General features: G+C 54.2%; 5 protein-coding genes across 5 annotated transcripts; 2 read left to right on the top strand and 3 right to left on the bottom strand.

Annotated features, from left to right (window-relative positions):
- Positions 1-1,173: 1,173 nt before the first annotated feature.
- Positions 1,174-2,204, bottom strand: HER10_EVM0010318 (uncharacterized protein; the record flags this gene model as incomplete). The annotated part of the gene is made up of 2 exons (XM_035479782.1): positions 1,174-1,791; positions 1,842-2,204. 2 exons carry the CDS (start codon positions 2,202-2,204, stop codon positions 1,174-1,176), a joined length of 981 nt encoding a protein of 326 aa, XP_035336473.1.
- A 945-nt stretch (positions 2,205-3,149) lies between these two features.
- On the bottom strand, positions 3,150-5,120 carry HER10_EVM0007935 (uncharacterized protein). The gene is made up of 3 exons (XM_035477473.1): positions 4,296-5,120; positions 3,603-4,250; positions 3,150-3,556 (listed from the first exon to the last, which is right to left on the bottom strand). The coding sequence occupies exons 1-3, from the start codon at positions 4,930-4,932 to the stop codon at positions 3,312-3,314; spliced, it is 1,530 nt and encodes a 509-aa protein (XP_035336261.1). The 5' UTR covers positions 4,933-5,120; the 3' UTR covers positions 3,150-3,311.
- Positions 5,121-7,008: 1,888 nt separating this feature from the next.
- On the top strand, positions 7,009-8,142 carry HER10_EVM0008982 (uncharacterized protein; the record flags this gene model as incomplete). The annotated part of the gene is made up of 1 exon (XM_035478487.1): positions 7,009-8,142. One exon carries the CDS (start codon positions 7,009-7,011, stop codon positions 8,140-8,142), a length of 1,134 nt encoding a protein of 377 aa, XP_035336346.1.
- A 1,738-nt stretch (positions 8,143-9,880) lies between these two features.
- HER10_EVM0001204 (uncharacterized protein) lies at positions 9,881-10,960 on the bottom strand. The gene has a single exon (XM_035470959.1). It carries the CDS (start codon positions 10,674-10,676, stop codon positions 10,170-10,172), a length of 507 nt encoding a protein of 168 aa, XP_035335630.1. The 5' UTR covers positions 10,677-10,960; the 3' UTR covers positions 9,881-10,169.
- A 3,735-nt stretch (positions 10,961-14,695) lies between these two features.
- Positions 14,696-19,520, top strand: HER10_EVM0006297 (uncharacterized protein). The gene has a single exon (XM_035475886.1). The coding sequence runs from the start codon at positions 16,609-16,611 to the stop codon at positions 18,010-18,012; it is 1,404 nt and encodes a 467-aa protein (XP_035336115.1). The 5' UTR covers positions 14,696-16,608; the 3' UTR covers positions 18,013-19,520.
- The last annotated feature ends 124 nt before the right edge of the window (positions 19,521-19,644 follow it).

The following is a 19,644-nucleotide window of genomic DNA, read 5'->3' as shown; positions in this document are numbered from 1 at the left end:
GTCAGAGCCGAGGCTGCTTTTGGTCGATTGAGTCTGGAGTTTGGCTGGGTTTCCCCAGCGGGACGGCGTGTGGCCTATGCGGGATGAGGCTGCCCCCTCACGTCTGCGCATCGCCTACGAGTCCTCCCTGCTGACGCGAGCCCTGTTGGGTCGGTTGAAACTTTGAAGGTGCATTCAGCTCGTGGCCCCCAGTCTTCTGTTTCGGGGGTTTATTTGGCTGTCAACCTCATGAGAGTTGTTTGATGGGAGTGTCTTCGGCGAGAGCGAGGAGACGGTGGTGGCTCGAGCTTGTCGGAAGGAGCAATGATGTCGGCCTTGGTCAGCAACGAAGGTCATCAGAAAGGCCTGGGTCAAGTGGCTCAGCCGAGTTGTTTCGGTGACAAAGTGTTAACACCCAGTCGTCGAATTCTGCTCGGTGTGGCTGAGATTAGGCACTTTGGTAGTGACCAAAGTCAATTCGACTGCGGCTGATCATGCGTCGGTGGTCCGCAGTGCTGTCACGGGTGCACGTGTTGGCTGTGGCGGCGGAAGCCGTCCCATCTCTTGTTGGTCGGATGGCTGACATTGTTGGTCAAGATCTGATTTTCGTACGATGGCGGGATATGCCGCAGCAAAGCCTTGGATCTGAAAAATCGTTAGATCTGGGTTCATGACGATGATGCCTACATACCTTAATCAAGCGTCGTTCAGACTCTCTATCCTGTTCTTCCATCAGTATTATCCAGAAAAAAGAAAGCCGTTATTTCAAAAGATAGATGACAGAGACGAGGTGATAGCTAGAGATCAAGGGGCCCAATATGACCACAGGCCATATGGAAGCACTCTTTTCATGTTCCAATCACCGCCATTCCTTTCTCGTGCAAATGTGAGAACCAAATGCAGTTTCCGTCCACAAGGGCACAGAAGTGAATCGCTAGGGAATCGAACCCTACCCGTGGATTACTCTAGGGCCGCCAGGGCGACTTTAGGACTGCGGTCCAAGGATTTTCAACCTTATATTCAGGCTTTCGCCTAGTAGGAAACGAGATTCGGGCTTTCGCCCAGCAGCTTTTGTCGAGTAGTCGAGACGTCTTATCGCAACAAGCTAGAGGTCAAAGCCATCATCGCAGGTGAATGACTCCGACGATGTATCGATCGATATTGCGAAAGTTTTCCGAGGGAAAAGTACTCGGTTTAGTAATAGCCAAGTCTGGCGCCACCATTGTTCTCGTCATCATCGTCTGAATCACCCGGGGCACCGACGAAGGCTTTCCAGGTTTGAAACTCTGTCCGAGAGGATATGCCAGTAGGATTTGCTGGCCGCGGATTGAGCATCAAGACCGTCGGGGCAGCAGAGGAAGAAATCTCATCGGCTGTGCGAGCAGGAGCAGGAGAAGAAAGAGGGGGCGCGGCGGAAACGACAGCGCCGGAGATCTCTGAGGCCAGACCACCGTCGTTACCATATCTCTCCGATCTAATCTTCATCTCGTTGGTAAAGAACTCTTGTGAAAGCCGCATGCGTTCAGCGTCAGTTGGAGCAGCGAGTCCAGATTCAATGTAGTCGAAGGCTCGTCGAGCCGTGTCGAAGTCATATCGCTGAGTTGTTCGGGAAACAGATGGAACTCCGGCTGTGGGGCCTGGAGACGGAACTGAGAGTGGCATTTGTTGCTGAGCTGTTCGGGAAAGAGATGGAACTTCGGCTGTGATACCCGGGGAGGAGGCAGGGACGAGCACCTGTTGCTCAGGCCTTTCCGTAGTGCTGTTGGCTGTGTCGGGGCTGCGAATCCTGTCCCTAGCAGCTGCTGGAATAGCCTGATACGCAGTTAGGAAAGCGTGTTGTGTGTAGACGAAGTTGAACTTACGAGGGTTCTGCCTCTGTCTAACTGGACGATCAACTCGCGGGGGCCTCTTTGTCCTGGGTATATGACTCCTTTGAGGTCTCGGTCGGCCCTGACACAGTCGTTGCGCTCTCTGAAGGAGATGAACACGACTCCATCGTGACCCGGAGTGCGACCCGAGGGAGGCCAGTTGAAGCTGGCAGATTCCGAATTGGTGAGCTTCGACTTGAGGAAGGCCTCGACGCGGTCCCTGGTCTCCGCAAACGGGAGGTTCTTCACTCTCAGAAGCTTTCTGTTCTTGCGGTAAGGAGCAAGTACAGAGTCGAGCCTCTGCTGGTCGCCGTTGTTGTTGGTGGCATTGATGCCGCGGCTGCCGTTGAATGCCATTCTATGACGTAAATTAGTGGCTGAATGAATTTATTATTCGTCGAAGTTACCTGAGAAGTCTTGCTGCATGTAACTTTTTCTCGTTCGTTGATGTTGTTGAAATATTTCCAGAGAAGTTGCAGTGGAGAAAACCGGGTGCGTTGGTGTAAGATAAGGTAGGCGGATACCTTACCTAGGGAAAGAGAGGTATAGTCAGGCGAGGAAGGTGCATGAGGCAGATGAGTGAGGTAAGGTAGGTACGTGAGGCACGATAACAAGGCAGTTAGTTGCCTACGTGAGGCAGGTACGTTCGCCGGGTAAGGCATCTTCTAAGCTTGTGCTTTCCAAGGTATTTTGAAAAGTTAGTAGGCAGCGCAATGGTTCGCTGCTCCACCTACCTTAGCTTTACTTCTTTTATTCCTATTACTGCTACTACCACTAATACTACCGCCGTAATTCCTTCTTATCTCTTATGTATTCCTTATGAAATAAGTTTCAGAAAGCGCAGTGTAATACCAAAAATAACAATACGTAAGATATGGATAGTATATAAGACGGAGCAGGCATGCGGTCTCTCGCCTCTCGGCTAGGCTCATTTCCTCTGGACGAGAACAGGAGGTGGGATAGAAGGCATCGAGCTGATCAAGTAAAAACAAACGCTCGGTGGCAGCACACACAGCAACAACAGCCTCTGGTTCCGAATGCCCTGGTAATCACCTGCTGAATGACCGTAGCAGAATTCACAGCTTGTGAGAAAGCCACGAGAGAAAGTGGGAGAATTTCCTTTAGTACAGATCATTGTCGGTGTCGTGCTGAAGAAAACAGAATCTATGTATCTCTGTTCCCCGGGGTTTCCGACTGATTCGCTCTCCGTCTATCGATTTCCTCCAACTCGAGGATGGCATCCTCGATTACATCGGCCTATTCAAAATGCGCCTCGTAGAAGTCTTCGTAAAAGCCTTGCTCGTCAGGATCTTGGTCGCATTCGTAGACGTACTCATCAAGGGTACCAGCAGCTCGGCAAAGTAACTCATCAGGCTTATGCGGTACACAAGGTTGAGTAGATCTCAGCTTGGTGGAAGATCTGGCTGGGTAGATAGCTCGAGGTCTACGATACAGGGATACTGCTCAGTATGTCGACATCGCCCTGGCTCTCAGCTGGGCCCCCTTCTTCCAAATGAAAATAGGAAGAGGGACGGCAAGCATTGCGCCCACAAGGGCCATCAAGCTATTGGCCCAGCCGTATCCGAGTGCATGGTACATACTCGGGGCAAACAACGGGAACAGAAAAGCAGTCAAGCTCTTGACAAACTGAATCGCTGCCATGGCACTACTGGTATGCTCTGCGTACGCGTCAATCACGTAGGCCGTCACTGATAACTTGTCAGTCATGTCACCAATAGACCAAATCAAACTCACTAGGCATTCCACTAAGCTGCATGCCAAACATCATGACAACGACTCCGACATCGACGATCAGCCAGTAGAGACGATACTGTGCTGTCCAGCCGTAAAAAAGAGTTCCCAGCCAGGCCGGCACGATACCAAAGAATGCGAGCATGACTCGAGACTCTGGTGTAGGCTGGTCTCGACGTTTGTACAAGCGGTCCAGCATCATTCCACCAAACTGAGATCCGACAAGCTCTCCAAAAGAGCAGGCGATGTAGTGTAACCCGCTAATCTCGACAGACTGGCCGTATTGCTGTTTCCAGATGTCTGCAAAGGTCGACAGCGTGACATAGAGGATACCATAGTTGAATCCCGACAGGACGGCCGACACTTGAATAATGGGATGGAAGAGGAGCAGACGAAGCGGCCTTGTCAAAGAGTTTCTGACGACTGCCAAAGTGGACTTGCCAGCGTCGATTCTCTCGCTGAACGTGTAGTATCTCGTGTCGCCGGTTTCCTTGCGGAGACGAGCAGCCCGCCGGCGTAGGACGAGCGGGCCGTAGGACTCTGGGAAGCTGAAGAAGGAGACAAAGATCATGACGGCTTGGAACATGGAAGTGGACCAGAACATCCATCGCCACGTCGTGCGCGCCGCAATGAAGCCACCAATGATGGGGCCTAGAAGGGGTTAGCTTGGTTGGGTGCGGAGCTCGGCCAACTTACCAACGGCTGCGCCCAGCAGGGGAATCAGAAGATAAAACCCCAGAGACTGGCCTCTCTGTTCAGGGCGCCAGATGTCGCCCAGAACTCCGCCTCCGAGTGCGTAGATGGAGCTGGCGCCGAAGCCCGCCAGGAAGCGAGCGGCAATAAGCGTTCCCTTGGTGTTTGCGAAACCACAGAGCACGTTCCATATCAGGAACCATACGCTCGAGGCGTGGAGCACGACCTGTCGACCGTAAATCTCAGACATCGGTCCCATGACGAGGGGGCCAAATGCGGTCGCAAGGAGATAAATGGACAGCGCCATGGCGGACTCGGTGGAGGTCATGTCGAGCTCCGCCGCAATGTTCGTCAGGGCGGGCGCCATGATTGTTGAAACCATGATGCGATTGAAACCGGTGGCCGAGAGCACATCGGTGACCATCCATTTTCGACCCGCGGGCCAGTCGAGAGGGTTCTCGGCGTCATGCGGTTGTGCAAAGGTGACTAAGAAAGGATCCGAGTCCTTTGACGGGGTGGGACCGACCGGAGCGGGGCCAGTTGCGGCCGGTGCGGGGTCCGGAAGGGGGGCTAACTCCAAGTCGACCGACCTCGGTGCCACCGAGACTACACCACGGTCGTGCTGAGCAGGATTCGCCATGGTAATGTCTGTTTGGGAAGAGTGTTGATTGTGTTCTCATTCAATGGCAATGGCGTGCCGGAAACGAAACGGCAGTCGACTGATGGCCGAAGATACGCCTGTTTCTGCAGCCTAGGAAATACGATCAAGCAACGCGCAAACAAAGCTATGTGGAGTAGCAGAAATGATGATCAGAGGAGTTGTCCGCCTTTTCTATATGTCAGTGTTGCTCGGTTCCTGGCTGACAAAACTCGGAAATAGGAGGTGAAGTCGGATATGCGATCCGCCGACCTGCTCAAAGAAGATGCGCTAAAGCAGGCAGCAGCACGTACTATCTTACCTACTTCAAGCGAGAAACAAGCCATCACCATTTTAATGCGTCATTCTTGGAATCCTACCGACGCAATGACATTGACTCGATCTACAGGCTCTCCAAGACTGGGGCGCCTAGAGAGTCAGGTTCTCATGTAAGGGTCACCGCGTTCCTTATCAATGCCATTGACTGGGGTACATCCACCGCTATTACCGGCCCCACTTCACCGTGCCAAGCCGGCCCCAGGCTTGTCTTCTTGACTACCTGCTGGCTGGATGATGGCCGTGACGAATGGATTCGTTGCAGGTAAGGCAAGTTCAGTCTGTTCAATGCCCCGATTTTTCCAGGTTTTTATTTGGATGAGCCATATCGCAGTCTGGAGGGTAAAATGTTCCAATTTGAAAGGTCGGAGGTTGCAATTCATCACAAATCTCTCGTTCCCACATTCAAGATCTTTGTCCTTGAATACCACCCGCTCGATTGACGCTTGGCAGCCTCTCAAGACTTTATATCCTCAGTGGCTCCGTTCCCTCGGCCATACTTGCGTTTATCCCTCTACATATAACCGACCTGGGAAAACGACATGTTAAATATGGCCTAAAGAAAAAGTCAATTCCATCTATACAATAGAACAGCAAAGAGTTCACCCGGTGCTGAACTGGGGGCTACATCTCTGGCGCACTTGCTGGGACTCGAACTCGGATACTCGCTAAGCCTGTCGTCGAGTAGGCTGGTTGGCGTAAATCGATTGTTGACCATTAACCATTCCACCACCACGCCACAGTTTGACCTGACCCGTCGACCTAGACGGGCGCCTGCTGCGCTGGTGACAGGAATGGAGTTGGGCTGACCTATATAGGCTTCACCTGTGGTGTCAAGGAGCCCTGAGGCATAGCTTCGGACGAGGCTGCGTGGGCTGACGAACTAAGGAAGGTGCTAGGGTGCCTCCTTCTTCCTTCTCTATCACGTGTTCAGGGGATGGCCGGGCTATTAAGGTAATAAACTTAGGTTCTCGTTGCCCGCTCGTCCAGTGCAACGGTGAACCTACACATGGATGGTACTCGAAGGTCGATACCTCAGCAACTTGATTCTACGGCACTGGAAAATTAGGTAATGGCATAAGAGATGTTGACATGATGGAGCTATAGAGCAAGGCGGTCGAGATGGTACCAAATGTAGTCGCGCAAGAATTCAAAGCCTGTATTCTGTGTAATTAATCCACTTGACGAATATACACCTCACGTGAGAAGTGACCGCCAATTTCAAATTTTCTTCCACCTGCCTACCTTCGCCTTTCCACTTCTCACTTGCCCCTTCCTGCTCTTCTATTTTCTTTTCCCCCACTCTCTATTTTCTTCTCTTCCACTTTTCACAGATCCCAACCCTTCTCCTCCAACTACCTCTCAACTTCCACACCCCCAAATTAACACAAACACGACGCTGTGTCTTGTCAATCAAAGGTAAGTATCACACCTGACATGCATTGTGAACATCAAATGCTGATTTGCATGGTCTGAAAGTCAGACATGGAAAACCAAGCAGCGCCTCGGCGCCCCAAACGAGATCGCTCTCGATCAAACAGTCCTACCGACACCAAGCGAGCCCGTCGATCCTCGCCCCAAGCCGAGCCTGTGTTTGACCGGCTCCAAGTCACTACTGATTACAATGGAATCAGTCAAGTCATTAGCTACCGTCCTGGAGAGGCGGTCATCGACCAACGCGCGGACGACGTGTTCGTCCTGTGCGGGCCACGTGAGCAGACCCAGTCAATGTTGGACCAAATTATGAAGCACGGCAATGGTTCCGTCTTCACTGCTGTGGCCCGCTTTGAGCCAGGTCCTCGAGTACCGCGGGATGATGAGAACGCTGATAATGCCTCAGCTTCTTTCCCCGGCCCATCCGGTTCTCTTTCTCTTTCTCGTCCAGAGCCCATGGAGACCGATTCGGCTAGTGGTGACTTCTTCAGCCGCCCATTATCCATACAACTCAAGAGTGGAACGGCCCTCAATGCGAGCGGCGCGACTGATATTCAGTCCGATGTCCTGATTGATAGTCATCGCAATGATCACGAAGCTGAGCGGCAGCCTAGGCAAGAGGCTGCTAGTATGCAGTCCGCTGGCAGCAGTCAAGCTCAGCAATCCACCGCTGACGGACAGGAAGATGAAATGCCACTTCCAGAGTCCTCGGAAAACATGGCCCTCGTCTCTTCAACCCAGTCCGATTCCCAGTCGATGCTTTCTAATGTGCAAAGCTCGGCGTCATCGAAGCAATCCAGGCGCCGTCGCAATGACCCGCACAACAAACCCCCGAAATTCAAAAAGAAACCAGACCCGAACTCTCACTCGAAATTCAGAGAGCTGGACTTTGCCTCAAGGGATTTTGAATTCTTGAAGAGGGACCGAGATTGCGCCAGTATGATTTGCGGCAGTTGCTCGGGCAAGGGCCACCATCTCTTAGACTGCGTTTGGCCTGACGCTCGGGGTGATTTGACGGGTTGTCCATTCTGCAACACCAAGGAGCACCCCATGGACAACTGTCCACAGCAGCCGGCATTCGACGACTTCGAATGGACTCACATCCTCGTCTTTCGTCGCGCCAATAAGCCTTTGCTCAGAACCACACGTAGTTGGGTCCACTATGCCCAGCTTGCCGACCGCTACGCCACTGGTGCAGCCGTTCATGATACAATGGTTATCCATGAATGGAGGCACCTCTTGTCAAAGGGATTTCCATGGACCAGGTCCTTTGGACAGAATCTGGCAAGGCCTCAAACTTTGTCGCGCGGTCCATGGGTCCGTTATGATTACAGCAACGACAGCGCCTCTCAGAATTATCTGAAGCGGGACCCGAAAACGATGAGCCCCTATATCGTGTTCTCTGACGATAGTCTTAAGGACGAGCGGTTCACCCCCCGCTAAGGTCGATCAAGACGATGTCTTGAGACCAAGATCTAGTGATCCATGTGACTACTCTTCAGTCCCTGACGCGGGACCTGTAGACTAAGGTTTTCGAACGATTGTCCGGTGGGCAAGCAGTTGAATTCCTGCCAAGGTTAATCGAGACGGTGTCTTGAACCTAAAACCTAGTGATCTATGCGACCACCCTCCGGCCCTTAGGTAGGGGTCTGGAGACGAACAAAGTGCAAACAATCGTCCAATGGGCGATTGAAGCCCTGCCAAAGTCGCTCAAGACGGTGTCTTGAGGCCAAGATCCAGTGCCTCCCACACGACCTCAGAATAATGATCGGAGGCGTGCCTCAATGGTATGAGTTAGTAATGTAGGAATAGTGTCAATAAAACTGTGTTCATTATTATCTGAATGTCTGCTTCATGTTACATCTTGCTCCCGGTGCTGTCTCGTCGTTTGGACAAGTATCGGGATTATGTATCTCAAAGGACATGGTTTCGCAGGTATATGAAACCGTTATGTCTTCGAGTTCATCGTCGAACGTGGCCAACTGTCTCACTCCTTAAGACCCGCTTAGATATGCAGTTTAAACGCCGACCATGGTAATCCACAATCGTGGCTCTAACCTTTTCCCTCTTTTCTCTATTGGCTCTACGTGATGATGTTACATGGACCACAGGCAGCTGGTTGATAATGACGAAAACGTGCTCGTAGAGGATAGGTTCCTTCCCAAATGCTTCTATTTTCCCCAGTACAACCCTACAGCGGCTTTCTGACTGCAGCGCGGGTCATTGTCGTAATGGCATCATTTATCCAATGACACACTGCTCTTCACGTGACTTCGATAAATGCAACTGAGGCCAGAGGACAGAACTTTCACCATCCTCAATTCAGGGCTTATCTTTTTCCGTTGGTCGATATCTACTACGCATCCCTGATGCCCACATTGTAGCCATGCACCGAATTGAACTCCCGAAGAGATTGATAAAGAAATGGCACATCACAAATGTATAGATGCTGACGTGGATCCTGGTTTGATGCATCAAGCGTAAACTTCCGTAGTCTGACCAGAAAGCTCGAGACAGTTCTGTTCCTCCGTAGTTTACAAGCTTCGTTCGGCATCACCATTCTTGCATGTCTCGTGACATTCGCATCGGCCTCAGTCTTTATACAGCGACGGCAAATCGCTGTTGCGCCTGATCTAACAAGGAAGAATGCACTTCCTCTGTGAGAGAGCACCTCCATCAATGATGCGGTCGGACCAGTAAATATACGACGGCAATCATGTTAGCCATAATTAGTGCCATCCTCTTCCTTTTACTATTACCGTTATTCCCTTCAAAGACTTCTTGTTCGAGAGCACACATAGAGTAGAGAGGTAGGCAGAGAAGAGCAATGGCAGAAACACGCAAGCATGTAGGATAGGCAATGAGCGGCAAATCATTGTGCCACCTACTCGGAGGTACTAGACAACACATGGGCGCACTCTATGCCAGCAGACCGAATTCAAGATACTCACCTCCTTGAATCGACGGTCAGCATCGTGTCTGTGGTTTGGGAGACGGCAGGTCTGCGGCGACCGCGGTACACAACCAAGCAAAGATGACCGCCGAAGCACGGTCAGTTATCCCGACTCCTTCATCAAGGCCATCAACCAGCTTAAACAACGTAACGAATGTCTCGAGAAACGTTCCAGAACAATTCTGCCCCTCCTTGCATGTGTCCGCAATCAAAGACTGCCACGCGACGGTGCCCTACCATTATGCGTTTCAGATGTCAGGAGTCCGCAAGGGTGCAATGCGGGGGCTGCCAACGACGGACGCTGCGGAATCGCACAACCGCGAGCCAAATTGCAAAGAAATCGCGCGCTCATTGGATGGTTAAGGATCATTGATAACCCAGTTCTTTAGGTGATGTGACAGATGCGCCGTGACAGAGCCAAAACGGCATTGCAGGCCGTCACCCTGGGCGCGAGGAGAAATGACAGCAGCCACACAGAGGAGCGTATGCTTTTGAGAACGCCGGCCGGATTCCGTGATCAACGCCGCTCCGTGGGACGGCGAGTGACGGCGGTAGTTGGAGATTGCGGTAGAGCATGCCGGCCTCGCCTGTGGCACCCACCACCGGCATTGGCGAATTCCATGATGCGTAGATGGCGACGCAAGGCACGCAGATAACCAGCGGCGCCTCGCTGACCTGTTGTGGTCCTCTTTGCGGTGGAGGGTAGGATGCAGAGTTGGTGATTGGTGGCGGCTGGGTTGTTGGAAGCGGGCATTTTGCCATTGTAAGGAAATGCATGCGTTGGCAGGGCCCTGGTCCGGACCCGAGCGACTGTCACCGGACAGTGCAAAGATGAGATGCGGAAATGAGCCACGACAGGACCGAGGTACGAGAGGTCGGAGCCTTTCCGCTCGTCTTGGTGTAAGCGGACTATTGTTTGCTGCAGCCTAAGCAGATGTGACGGACGATGTCCAATGGCGGTTCGTATCAGGCACTCAAGGTACCGCCAGGCTGGTACCGTACGTTCGTTGCCGTGTTTTCTCATCGTGGTCGACGGCGATGGAGCGAGATCAACCTCAAAGGCGCGAAAGAGGGGGTTCGAGACACTGCTCCATTGCAACGGCCGTAGCTATGAGGAATAGTTGACTGAATCGACGCCGTCGTTGGAAGTAAGTGCTGGCCGAAACGGCAAGGCTTACACAGTAGTGTCTTTGAAAGGTGAAAAGAATAACAATAACGCCAGCGTATGGACCGAGCGTCCCTGTCAGAGCTAGATTGGCGGGATGACGGACCCGTCGTTTAACCCGTTCTTAGCGGAGGAAAGCCCTGTGGCGTCGCTGCTGGACCCCTGCGAGAGGTTGAACACAATCACCAACAGCTAAGAACCAACAAGAGCGGGGTTGACGGTTGGTGTGTGTGTGGGGACGTCGACATCGAGTGCGAACAGCGACAAGAGGGCGTGAACATATCCGGAAATGACCCCACAATGGAACGAGTCTGAGTCCGGGACCTCGACTCTCGCCGCCAAAAGGCACGGCAAGATACGCGAACAGCCAACAGCTGGCGTAGAGTGTCGGTACGGATACACTTGCTTGGCTCGCTTGTCTTGGATCGAGTATGGTCGTCACATGCCCATTGTTGGCCGCCGCGAGAACAATTCATCGAGTCTCAATCGTACACCTGGGGGACAGCCCTGCAGTTGATAGAGTTTGATTTGACGGCAGCTCAGAGGCATCTCGCTGCAATCGCCCGCGGTCGACGATGGGAACCGTCGACTCGGTAGGCGGACGCGGGTGAGAGGTGACCGGCAGGTGGTGGAATGCAGCAGCGCCACTAGAGAAACGTCAGAGAATGGAAAACGAATTGCAAAGGACTGATCTTGTCTCACCGCGCCGGCGCGTGTCGACGCCGATTGGCGACGCTCGTTGACAACCGAGACCACCGTCTAAAAGACATGCATATCTGTGTCCCATCCGAACATGTGGCCCGAAATCCAGGTACTCCGTACCGGTCCCGGGGGTTCGCCCTTCTTCTCATCCGGAGATGTGCACGATATGCTGAACTTTATCCAACTCGATTTGCTGCCACCCACCCCGGTCGCACCCCGGGCGTGCGGCCCTTCCCTTTGACAAGCAAACACGAACCCGGATTCAGCGTCACATACCTACTTTGCGGCGTCCACACCAATGGCCCAAAGCTGTAGAGCTGCAAATAACCGTTCCATCGATTGGTCCGTCGATTGGCATGTATTCGTACGGAGTGTCTCCAGCCACACGTGGAGGTGCACAGGAGTCATACAGACGCGAGACTTGCTGCCCAGCTTGATGGGCGGAAGGCCTACAGAATCAAGTCAATGACCGTGCAAGAGAGGGATATTCTCCCAGCAGCCGCAATATCGGTTCCGGGTGGCTGCCGGTGCCCGCCACGGCGCATTGGTTTGACAACGAAATGCTTTGTTGCATGCGGCGGGTGCATACTGGACAATGATTGACCCGAGAACAATCCAACGGAGCCTCGGTCGGTGGTCTCGAAAAAAGTGCACAAAAGACCAACGTGCGCTGACATCAGCCCATGGACTGGTCCCTGGTAGCCCGCTGACTGAGTGCGACTTGATTGCCTCGTGTTAGCACTGAGGGCTGGTGTCGGCAAGGCATGAAGATCATTACCAATGGATGATGAACGAGGTCGAGCACTATCGACATGCCGACGGAAGGAATTGAGGAATACAGGGGAACGTGGGCTATTCGCCGATCGGGTGAGCAAGCGGCGCGGGTGAATGCCTCGATTGAGAAGCGTGTTTGCTGGACGACCGGAGGACGTTGAGAATTGGGGGCGACAAAGCGACGGACGTGGGAACTCGGAGACGATGCATAGCAGGAGCCAGGAGGGCACAAGGAGCGGGCCGGGCTGGGACGAAAGCCCCCGTCCTCCGGTGCAAAAAGGCGGTCCCCAGGAGATGTCTGATTGTAAATGCCTCGGCGGGTATGTCGAATAGTATAAGGTAGTTGGCGAGTCTTTGGCACGTATGGGCCGGGGTGGTCTGCGATCGTGGACGAGACTCGCTCGCGTGGCACAGCAGAGAGCGGGCTGCGGCGGATGCAAAAGAAAGCGACGAGAAGCTGAGCAGGATCTCGATCTCCACAATGCTCACAAGCATGAGCGAGTGCGAGACCTGAAAGCAAATGTCAGCAAGCAAACATGCACGTTGGGACATAGTGTAGCCGTGGAATACACACTACTCCGTACAGAGCAGAGGCTCGCCCGAGGCTCAGTCAGCTGAGGGGCATCGCATCAGCAAGGCGGCGCAGTGGAGGCCGCAGGCTCAGAGTGTCTTTGAGGGCGGCCGAGTTGTATTCCAGAAGCGTACGAGTGTGTCTGGGTGATGGAGATGTGGACTTGGATGCGTGGGTAGAGGGAGGGAGGAAAATTGCGTGGGACGGCTGGGATGGTGAGGTGAAGCGCAAGCCCCGGTTCCAATCTCGTTGCAGCAGCAAGGACCCAAGTTCCAACAGAGGCAGGTCCCCTCCCCCCGGCCGTTGCAGATGCTGAGTCTGTCACTTTCCTCTGCTGCGTACGGAGTACTCGTGGGTACGTAGGTAACTCGACCTGCATCGTGCTGCCCGCCGCTGGCCGCACCGTCGAAGCCTTGACAGATTTCCAGGTCTGTGAAAGCTGTCACTGGAGGTTAACGTACCCGCCAAAGCCTCGAGGACCTCACAACCTCTACTACGTAGGCGTACATAGAGGCGTCAGTCGGGCGCTCGTAGCTTCAGCACTAGGATAGCGCGGAAAGGGAGTGTAGGCATGGCCCCTGGCGCCAATCGTCGGCCGCTAGGTATGGATGCACCCGTCGTTTAGCGGGCCTCAAGGCGCGATTACGTCCCCGCAAACTTCCAGGTTTGACGAGATGTTGTTGATTCCGCTGTCCATGCTTTTGCTCCCCGAGAACACATAGCTTTGCAGTCCTGTCGCGTAGGGATAGTTCGTACTCACGGTGCAGCTACGCAGTAAAATGCAAGGTAAATATAGACGTGTGGCGATTCCGGAACTCGCTCCTGCCGGTCCAGGTCCATGTCCAGGTCCAGGGGCTCCAGGACGAGATGGTCCCCTTCCTGGGCCGTTGGAGTCGACTGGGACTCGGTACAAATACAGAGGCTGTCGGCGAGATATCGCAGCGTCGGGGGAATGTGCAAAGTCGTCGAGTTTGCGACTGGCGGTTGGGACCAGGGCTTCCTATTTCACTCGTCGAGTCTTGACCCTCGCGGGTTTAAGGCGTGCATGGTCGGGTTGCATTGTCCAAGGCTCCCCGGTACACCCAAGTCCCAAGTTGCAGTTCCGACGAGGCGTCCAACGCCATCTGATTCGTTGACTCTGTCCACTCTGCTCGACTGGGCGCAGGAGCATCGCATGCGCAGTTCTGCAGGCCAATGGAGCCCTTGCTTTTGCACTGTACTCCGTACGTACTCTGTGGTCCGAAAGGAGGACTGCTGCTGCGTGAGCCTGGCGAGAGAGATGCTGGGTGTGTTGCACAACGCTCGTTGCGATGCCTGCGATGGCTGCAATGCATTGTTATGAGAAAAGTGCACCAAGGACCGAGGACCGAGGACCGGTTACCTCACTTCAGGCAGGCACCAACTTGCAGTTACCTGAGGTGTCTGTACGCATAGGTACGTAGTATGGAGTAGTCATCAGTGCGGTACGTACAGATACGTACTCTGGGTTGGGCCTTCCCCACACACCTCAATCCAAAATTGGATGTTCCTTCCACCTCAAGTCCCTCCAGCTTTCTCCTCCCTCTTTGTGATCCAATCAGACCCGTTCGTCCAATGAACTGCCCGTCCAATGCTTCAGGAAACGGTACGTATCCTTTCTCCTCGACTGCCTCCAGCCTACGGGTAGGCATTCTCCTCCTTACTCCGTACACTACTCCTCAGCCCAACTTCATCCGAGTTGCATTCCAAGCTCCGTTCCCATGCACCCGTCGTGCCGTCTCTCTTTTTCCCAACTGGACGGAGGCCGAGTGCGATGCGGCACCCTCACGAATCCCCTCGACCGACCATTCACCGGCCAGAGTCTCGACAGTCGACAGCCACCCCCCCAGCCGTCCGCCAATGTCGCCTCCTGTCTTGCGGCTTGCCCTGGTCGAACCCATGATCCCGGTCCTTGTTCTGGTTGCTGGACTGGAACCGCATCCTCGTTCAACTCTTGGCCCTGGCTCGCCAGAGCTGGGGTCCCCCCTAAGCCCATCCGTTTCCGCGCCGCCTACCAGACCACCCTATCGCGCTACCTTTCTGTGCCTGCTCGCTCAAATCTTCCAAACGAATGCCTCCCTTCTATCCGTTGGTCTCTCGTCCTTTTACAGCCAAATCTGCGTACGATATCCGTACTCTGTACTCTGATGGATAGTACTGACCACTTCTGCACAGTGACCGAAAAATCGTCTCGAATCCTTTTCGGCCACTATCCAGTCTGGTACGGAGCATTCGCTTACCACTTGCTCGTCCTTCGCGTCCAACAAGTCGCAAGGCCCCAATTTCTCTCCCCCATCCATCACATTGTCCGACGTGGGGCCTGATCCTGGTCTCTCCTCGACAGGACAAGACAAGCCAACACTGCACCTGGTGTTTTGCGGATGCCGCGTGCTGATGCTGGTCGGCCCTGATCCTCGCTCGCCTTTTGCTCTTTTCCTCTCCCTCTCCTCTCTCTCTCTTCCTTCTTCGCCTCTCCTCCTGAGCCAGAAACCATCGTACCTTTGCAGCGGTGCACTTCACCAGACGGACAGAGCGAACAGGGAACCAAGGCCCATCCTAGCAGTGTGCAGATACTGTGCAGTCTCTCGTCTCCGTCCTCCACTCCTTCTCTGGCACCGAAAAAACGATTCCTGCAACCGCGGATTGGCCCTGTTGAGCTGTCCGCAGCTTCATATACATACCTGCCAACAACCCCCCACCGCCCACCGTTGCCTTGCCCTCTTCTTCCCTTCACCATACCTGTGCCTCGCTCTGGTCGCACTCCCAACACCGCACACCGCACACCCTCCCACGCCCACGCCCATCCGACGCTGGCCTGATCCGACCGCCAACGTCTACTCACACATCAAACATTCATCCGTCTTGCATGCCAAACGACAACATAGTCGACGCCATTCTGTCTCGAACCTCAATCGTCCCGCTGATCGTTTCTCCCGGGTTCTGGGTGCTCCCATCAGACTAGATTTCGCTGGTGCCAACTTGGACAAGGATCTCCCCGGCTCGACTCTGGTCATCTCTATTCACGCCGACACACCTAGCCGCTCCGATCCATCGAGCAACAGCCCGCAACTTGTTTGTCGCCGATAACGATTAGACCGTGTCTCAACCGCGCGCCTTCGACCAGTGGTCTGGACAGCGAAAAAGGAAAGGGAACGAGGTGTCTCTGTTCTGTTACGAGCCCTGTGTAGAGACCCTTGCCCACGTTCGTCCGCCAAGCAGCGAAGCGCCATTGGGCAAGACAGCGGACAAAAGAGCCCCTCTCTGCTACCGCCCGTCTCTCGGTTCATCTTCAGCATCCAGCACCTCTCATCCTTTTGTTTCTTCGGCGAGAGAGCTTTCAATGGGCGTGGCCTGACTTGCATCATCCGACGCCGTTCTTCTCAATTTCTCTCTCAAAATCTTCAATCAACTCACAATCGGGCCAGCTGACACGCGCCGATCGTACTGAGCGCATCCGGAGCTGAACACCTCACTCTCTCTCCAGCGCTTGACTTGGCCAAGGGCTGAGTACGGATCTGAGACTTCTCCACCTACAGTGAGTTCGCTCCGGCCGCCACACCCCCGAGCCGAGAACGTGGAAGGGTGCCCTCGCGCCGGAACGAGCATTGATGCTAATAAGGGCAGCTCACTCTCAGGAGCAATTACACAAATCGTCTTGGACGTCCTTTCTCTCTCCGTCTTCACATAGCGGAATCTACAGTCTATCAACCAGTTGAAGCACCCAGCATGGCTCAAAGGCATAACTCGTGGGCGCCTTCGCCCTCGTCGTATGGCCCGCCACGGCCAGCCATGGACGGACATTACGCCTACGAACCCGAACCAATGCGACTGCCACCTCCAATGCACTCAAACTCGCAACCGAGGCCCGTCGCACAGCAGCAGCCCGAATATCACCAAAACGACTACCATCAAGCCCCCTACTACCGCAGTGATTATCAGCATCAGCGCGAGTACCACCAACCCCCCTCGCCTAGCTACCATCAGCCGACGCAGTACCAACACTACCAACAGCCACCGCCTCAACCGACACAGCTTACCGATCCGTACAGAGCAGCTCCCATGCCCCGCTATCCCCAGGAGTCGCCACGCGAATCACCGACATTGTCCGCGACCAAGAGTGAGCCATACGACGAGTACCAGGCGGCAAGGGAAGCACATTATCTCAAGCGTAACCAACCTCCACAGATGCCGTACGTGTCGCAGGGTGCCCCGCGGGTGTTGAACGACAACTACCAGGGCGGAGGAAAGGTCGCCATTCCATTCACGCCGCCCAGCCTGAGGATTCCCGCAGTGCGGTCTGGGTCGACGATCCTGACGGCCGGAGCTCCGTGGAGTGCCACGAGCCAGCATGAAAGAGTCAAAATTGAGGATCTTTTGAGCGGTGGCAGCGACGATCGGAGGATGCTCCAGCGTGTTCCGGAACCAGAAGTCAAGGTGGTGCGAAACGAGTACGAAATCTTTTTCCGCCAACAACCCATGGCGGCCAGATGCTGTGGCTACGGCGAAAGAGACAGAAGAGTCATTGATCCGCCGCCTATTGTCCAGCTGCGGATAAACAACCCCGACCTCACGCCTGACGAGCTGTACAACAAGATTCACCACCCTGCCTACGTTGTGCACTGCAGTATCTGGAACGTGGACGGAGAAACCGACGAAACCAACATGCCCAACGATGGGATGCGACCAGGCAAGCGGATCATGGGCTCACTGGTATCATCACCCTTTGTGGGCCAAGACGAAAACGGCAACGAAGGCTGCTTCTTCTGTTTCCCCGACATGTCAGTCCGCACACCGGGCAGCTTCCGTCTCAAATTTGTGTTGGTTGTCGTCGATCCGACGCACATGGCGAAGAAAGCTCCCATCCGGTCAACCATCATGAGCGACATATTTGTTGTCTACAGCGCAAAGGATTTCCCGGGCATGCAGGCCAGCACACCTCTCACCAAGCGTCTTAAAGAGCAGGGATGTCTTATTTCCATCAAGAAGGGCAACGAAAAGTCTGGTGGGAAGAACGCTCGTCGGCAAGTGGACAGCGACGACGACGAAGACGAGGAAGACAACGCGGGAGGTGGCGGCGGCGCAGGAGGAACCTCAACGACCAGGCGCAAAAAGACAAGAAAGCAGCGGTGAACGACAAAAGGAAGAACAAAAACCCCCCACCGACTTGACACGGGATGGCAGCATAATGTAACACGGCGTTCGTTGGAGATTGGTAAATCGGCGAATAGACGGCGGCGATGGTGTTTCAATTGGGAGTTCTCGTCGGGTTTGGGGCCGTTCTTGACGACAGAGGCGTACAAGAACGAGTGTGCAATACTTGTCATACGTCGAAACCGTCTTTCCAAGGCCAGGCGGTAATTTATCATCACGGCCTAGCAAAGCGAGGAATACCCGCTACGAAGGTCGTTTTTTTTTTTCATGTGTCTATCCCATTTGTTGCATATTTGTTGCTTTACTTTCTTCTCGATTCACTCATCATTTCTTCGTATCTATATATACCCTTTGTGGAAATTTTATGGGTTATGATCATGGAGAGACGCGAGTTTGATATTCGGTTCGACTCTCGAGGCCCCGGTTGCATCGTTGGCGGGAAAGGCAGTCTTGTGCTCTTTTCCTCCACGGGGGACAAAGTCCAGGCTTTTTGCTGTGACCTCGCTAGGTACCAGATGGATACAAAATTCAAAGTCGGGGCGCCGCCTTGTCAAACTCATTTCACATTGTTCAGCTACCAGTGATGCTGCGCTCAGCCGACACACGCCGAAGCGGACCTCCATTCCGACATGATCTGACTGCACACCGCGAGCAAGGGAGACACTCCCGTTTGGGGAACTTGTCGCAGCGCATGGTCCCATTGCCACGACTTTGGCGTCGATGGCGCCGACGATCCCCATCCGACAGCCGGGCCATCGTCGCAGGCGTTGCATTCCTCGGCTGAGCAGCGTGATCGTCTGAGGTTACACGGCCCGACACAGGGTGAAGGGCGAGCCGGGAAACATGTAGGGAGCAAAGAAAATGGGTGAGGCCATCCGAGGCATGCGATTTGTCTCTCCAGGGACTCATTCATTCTCTCTCTCGCTCTACCGTATGGCATGCTCTCCGTCCTCGGGCCTTTGAGAAATCAGGGCCGAGGGGTTCGTCATTCTCGTCGTGCCGTCCCACCGACGAACCGTCCACGATACTCCCTGGCAAAGCCCTGGCGATCTGCCAACCGTGCGAGTCAGGGTTCATGGGTCTTTTTTTTTCGTCTCCAATCGTCCTGGTTCGTGGGTTGTGGGCCATTGAGCCATTTCACCAATGCAAGGTACGGATACACAGCAATTGGCCCGCGATTCGAGCATCGCGGTAGCCGCCGCCCATTATGCAAATAAAGTTTCGGGAGGGGACGGGCGAAACGGGTGACGGGTGGACGGGTGACGGGGTCACGGATGCTTACCCAGAAGAACCAAACCGGCCCACGGTCCACCGAACGGGTACGCAGTATGGGCGCGCAATCTCCTGCATTTTCTGCGAGATTTACGGATTACCTAGGTACTCCAAGCGGGAACGAATTCCCGTTCGGCGGGCTCCAGTGGCGCGCGGGCACATGGGCATTGAGGTGGGCACACGCGGGTCTTGGTCCGGGCTTTTATTTTCCCTCGTCTTGCTCTTCGTCTTCGTCTTCTTTGGACCACCAGTCCAATAGGTAGGTAGGGCGTACGGAGTACGGGTGTGAGGATACGTTAGGGGACTGAGACATCCGCAGACTTTGTGTTTGAATCGTAG

Source organism: Colletotrichum scovillei (assembly GCF_011075155.1).
Source record: "Colletotrichum scovillei strain TJNH1 chromosome Unknown Contig00003, whole genome shotgun sequence".
Classification (NCBI taxonomy): domain Eukaryota; kingdom Fungi; phylum Ascomycota; class Sordariomycetes; order Glomerellales; family Glomerellaceae; genus Colletotrichum; species Colletotrichum scovillei.
This window is presented reverse-complemented; position numbering and strand designations above follow the sequence as displayed.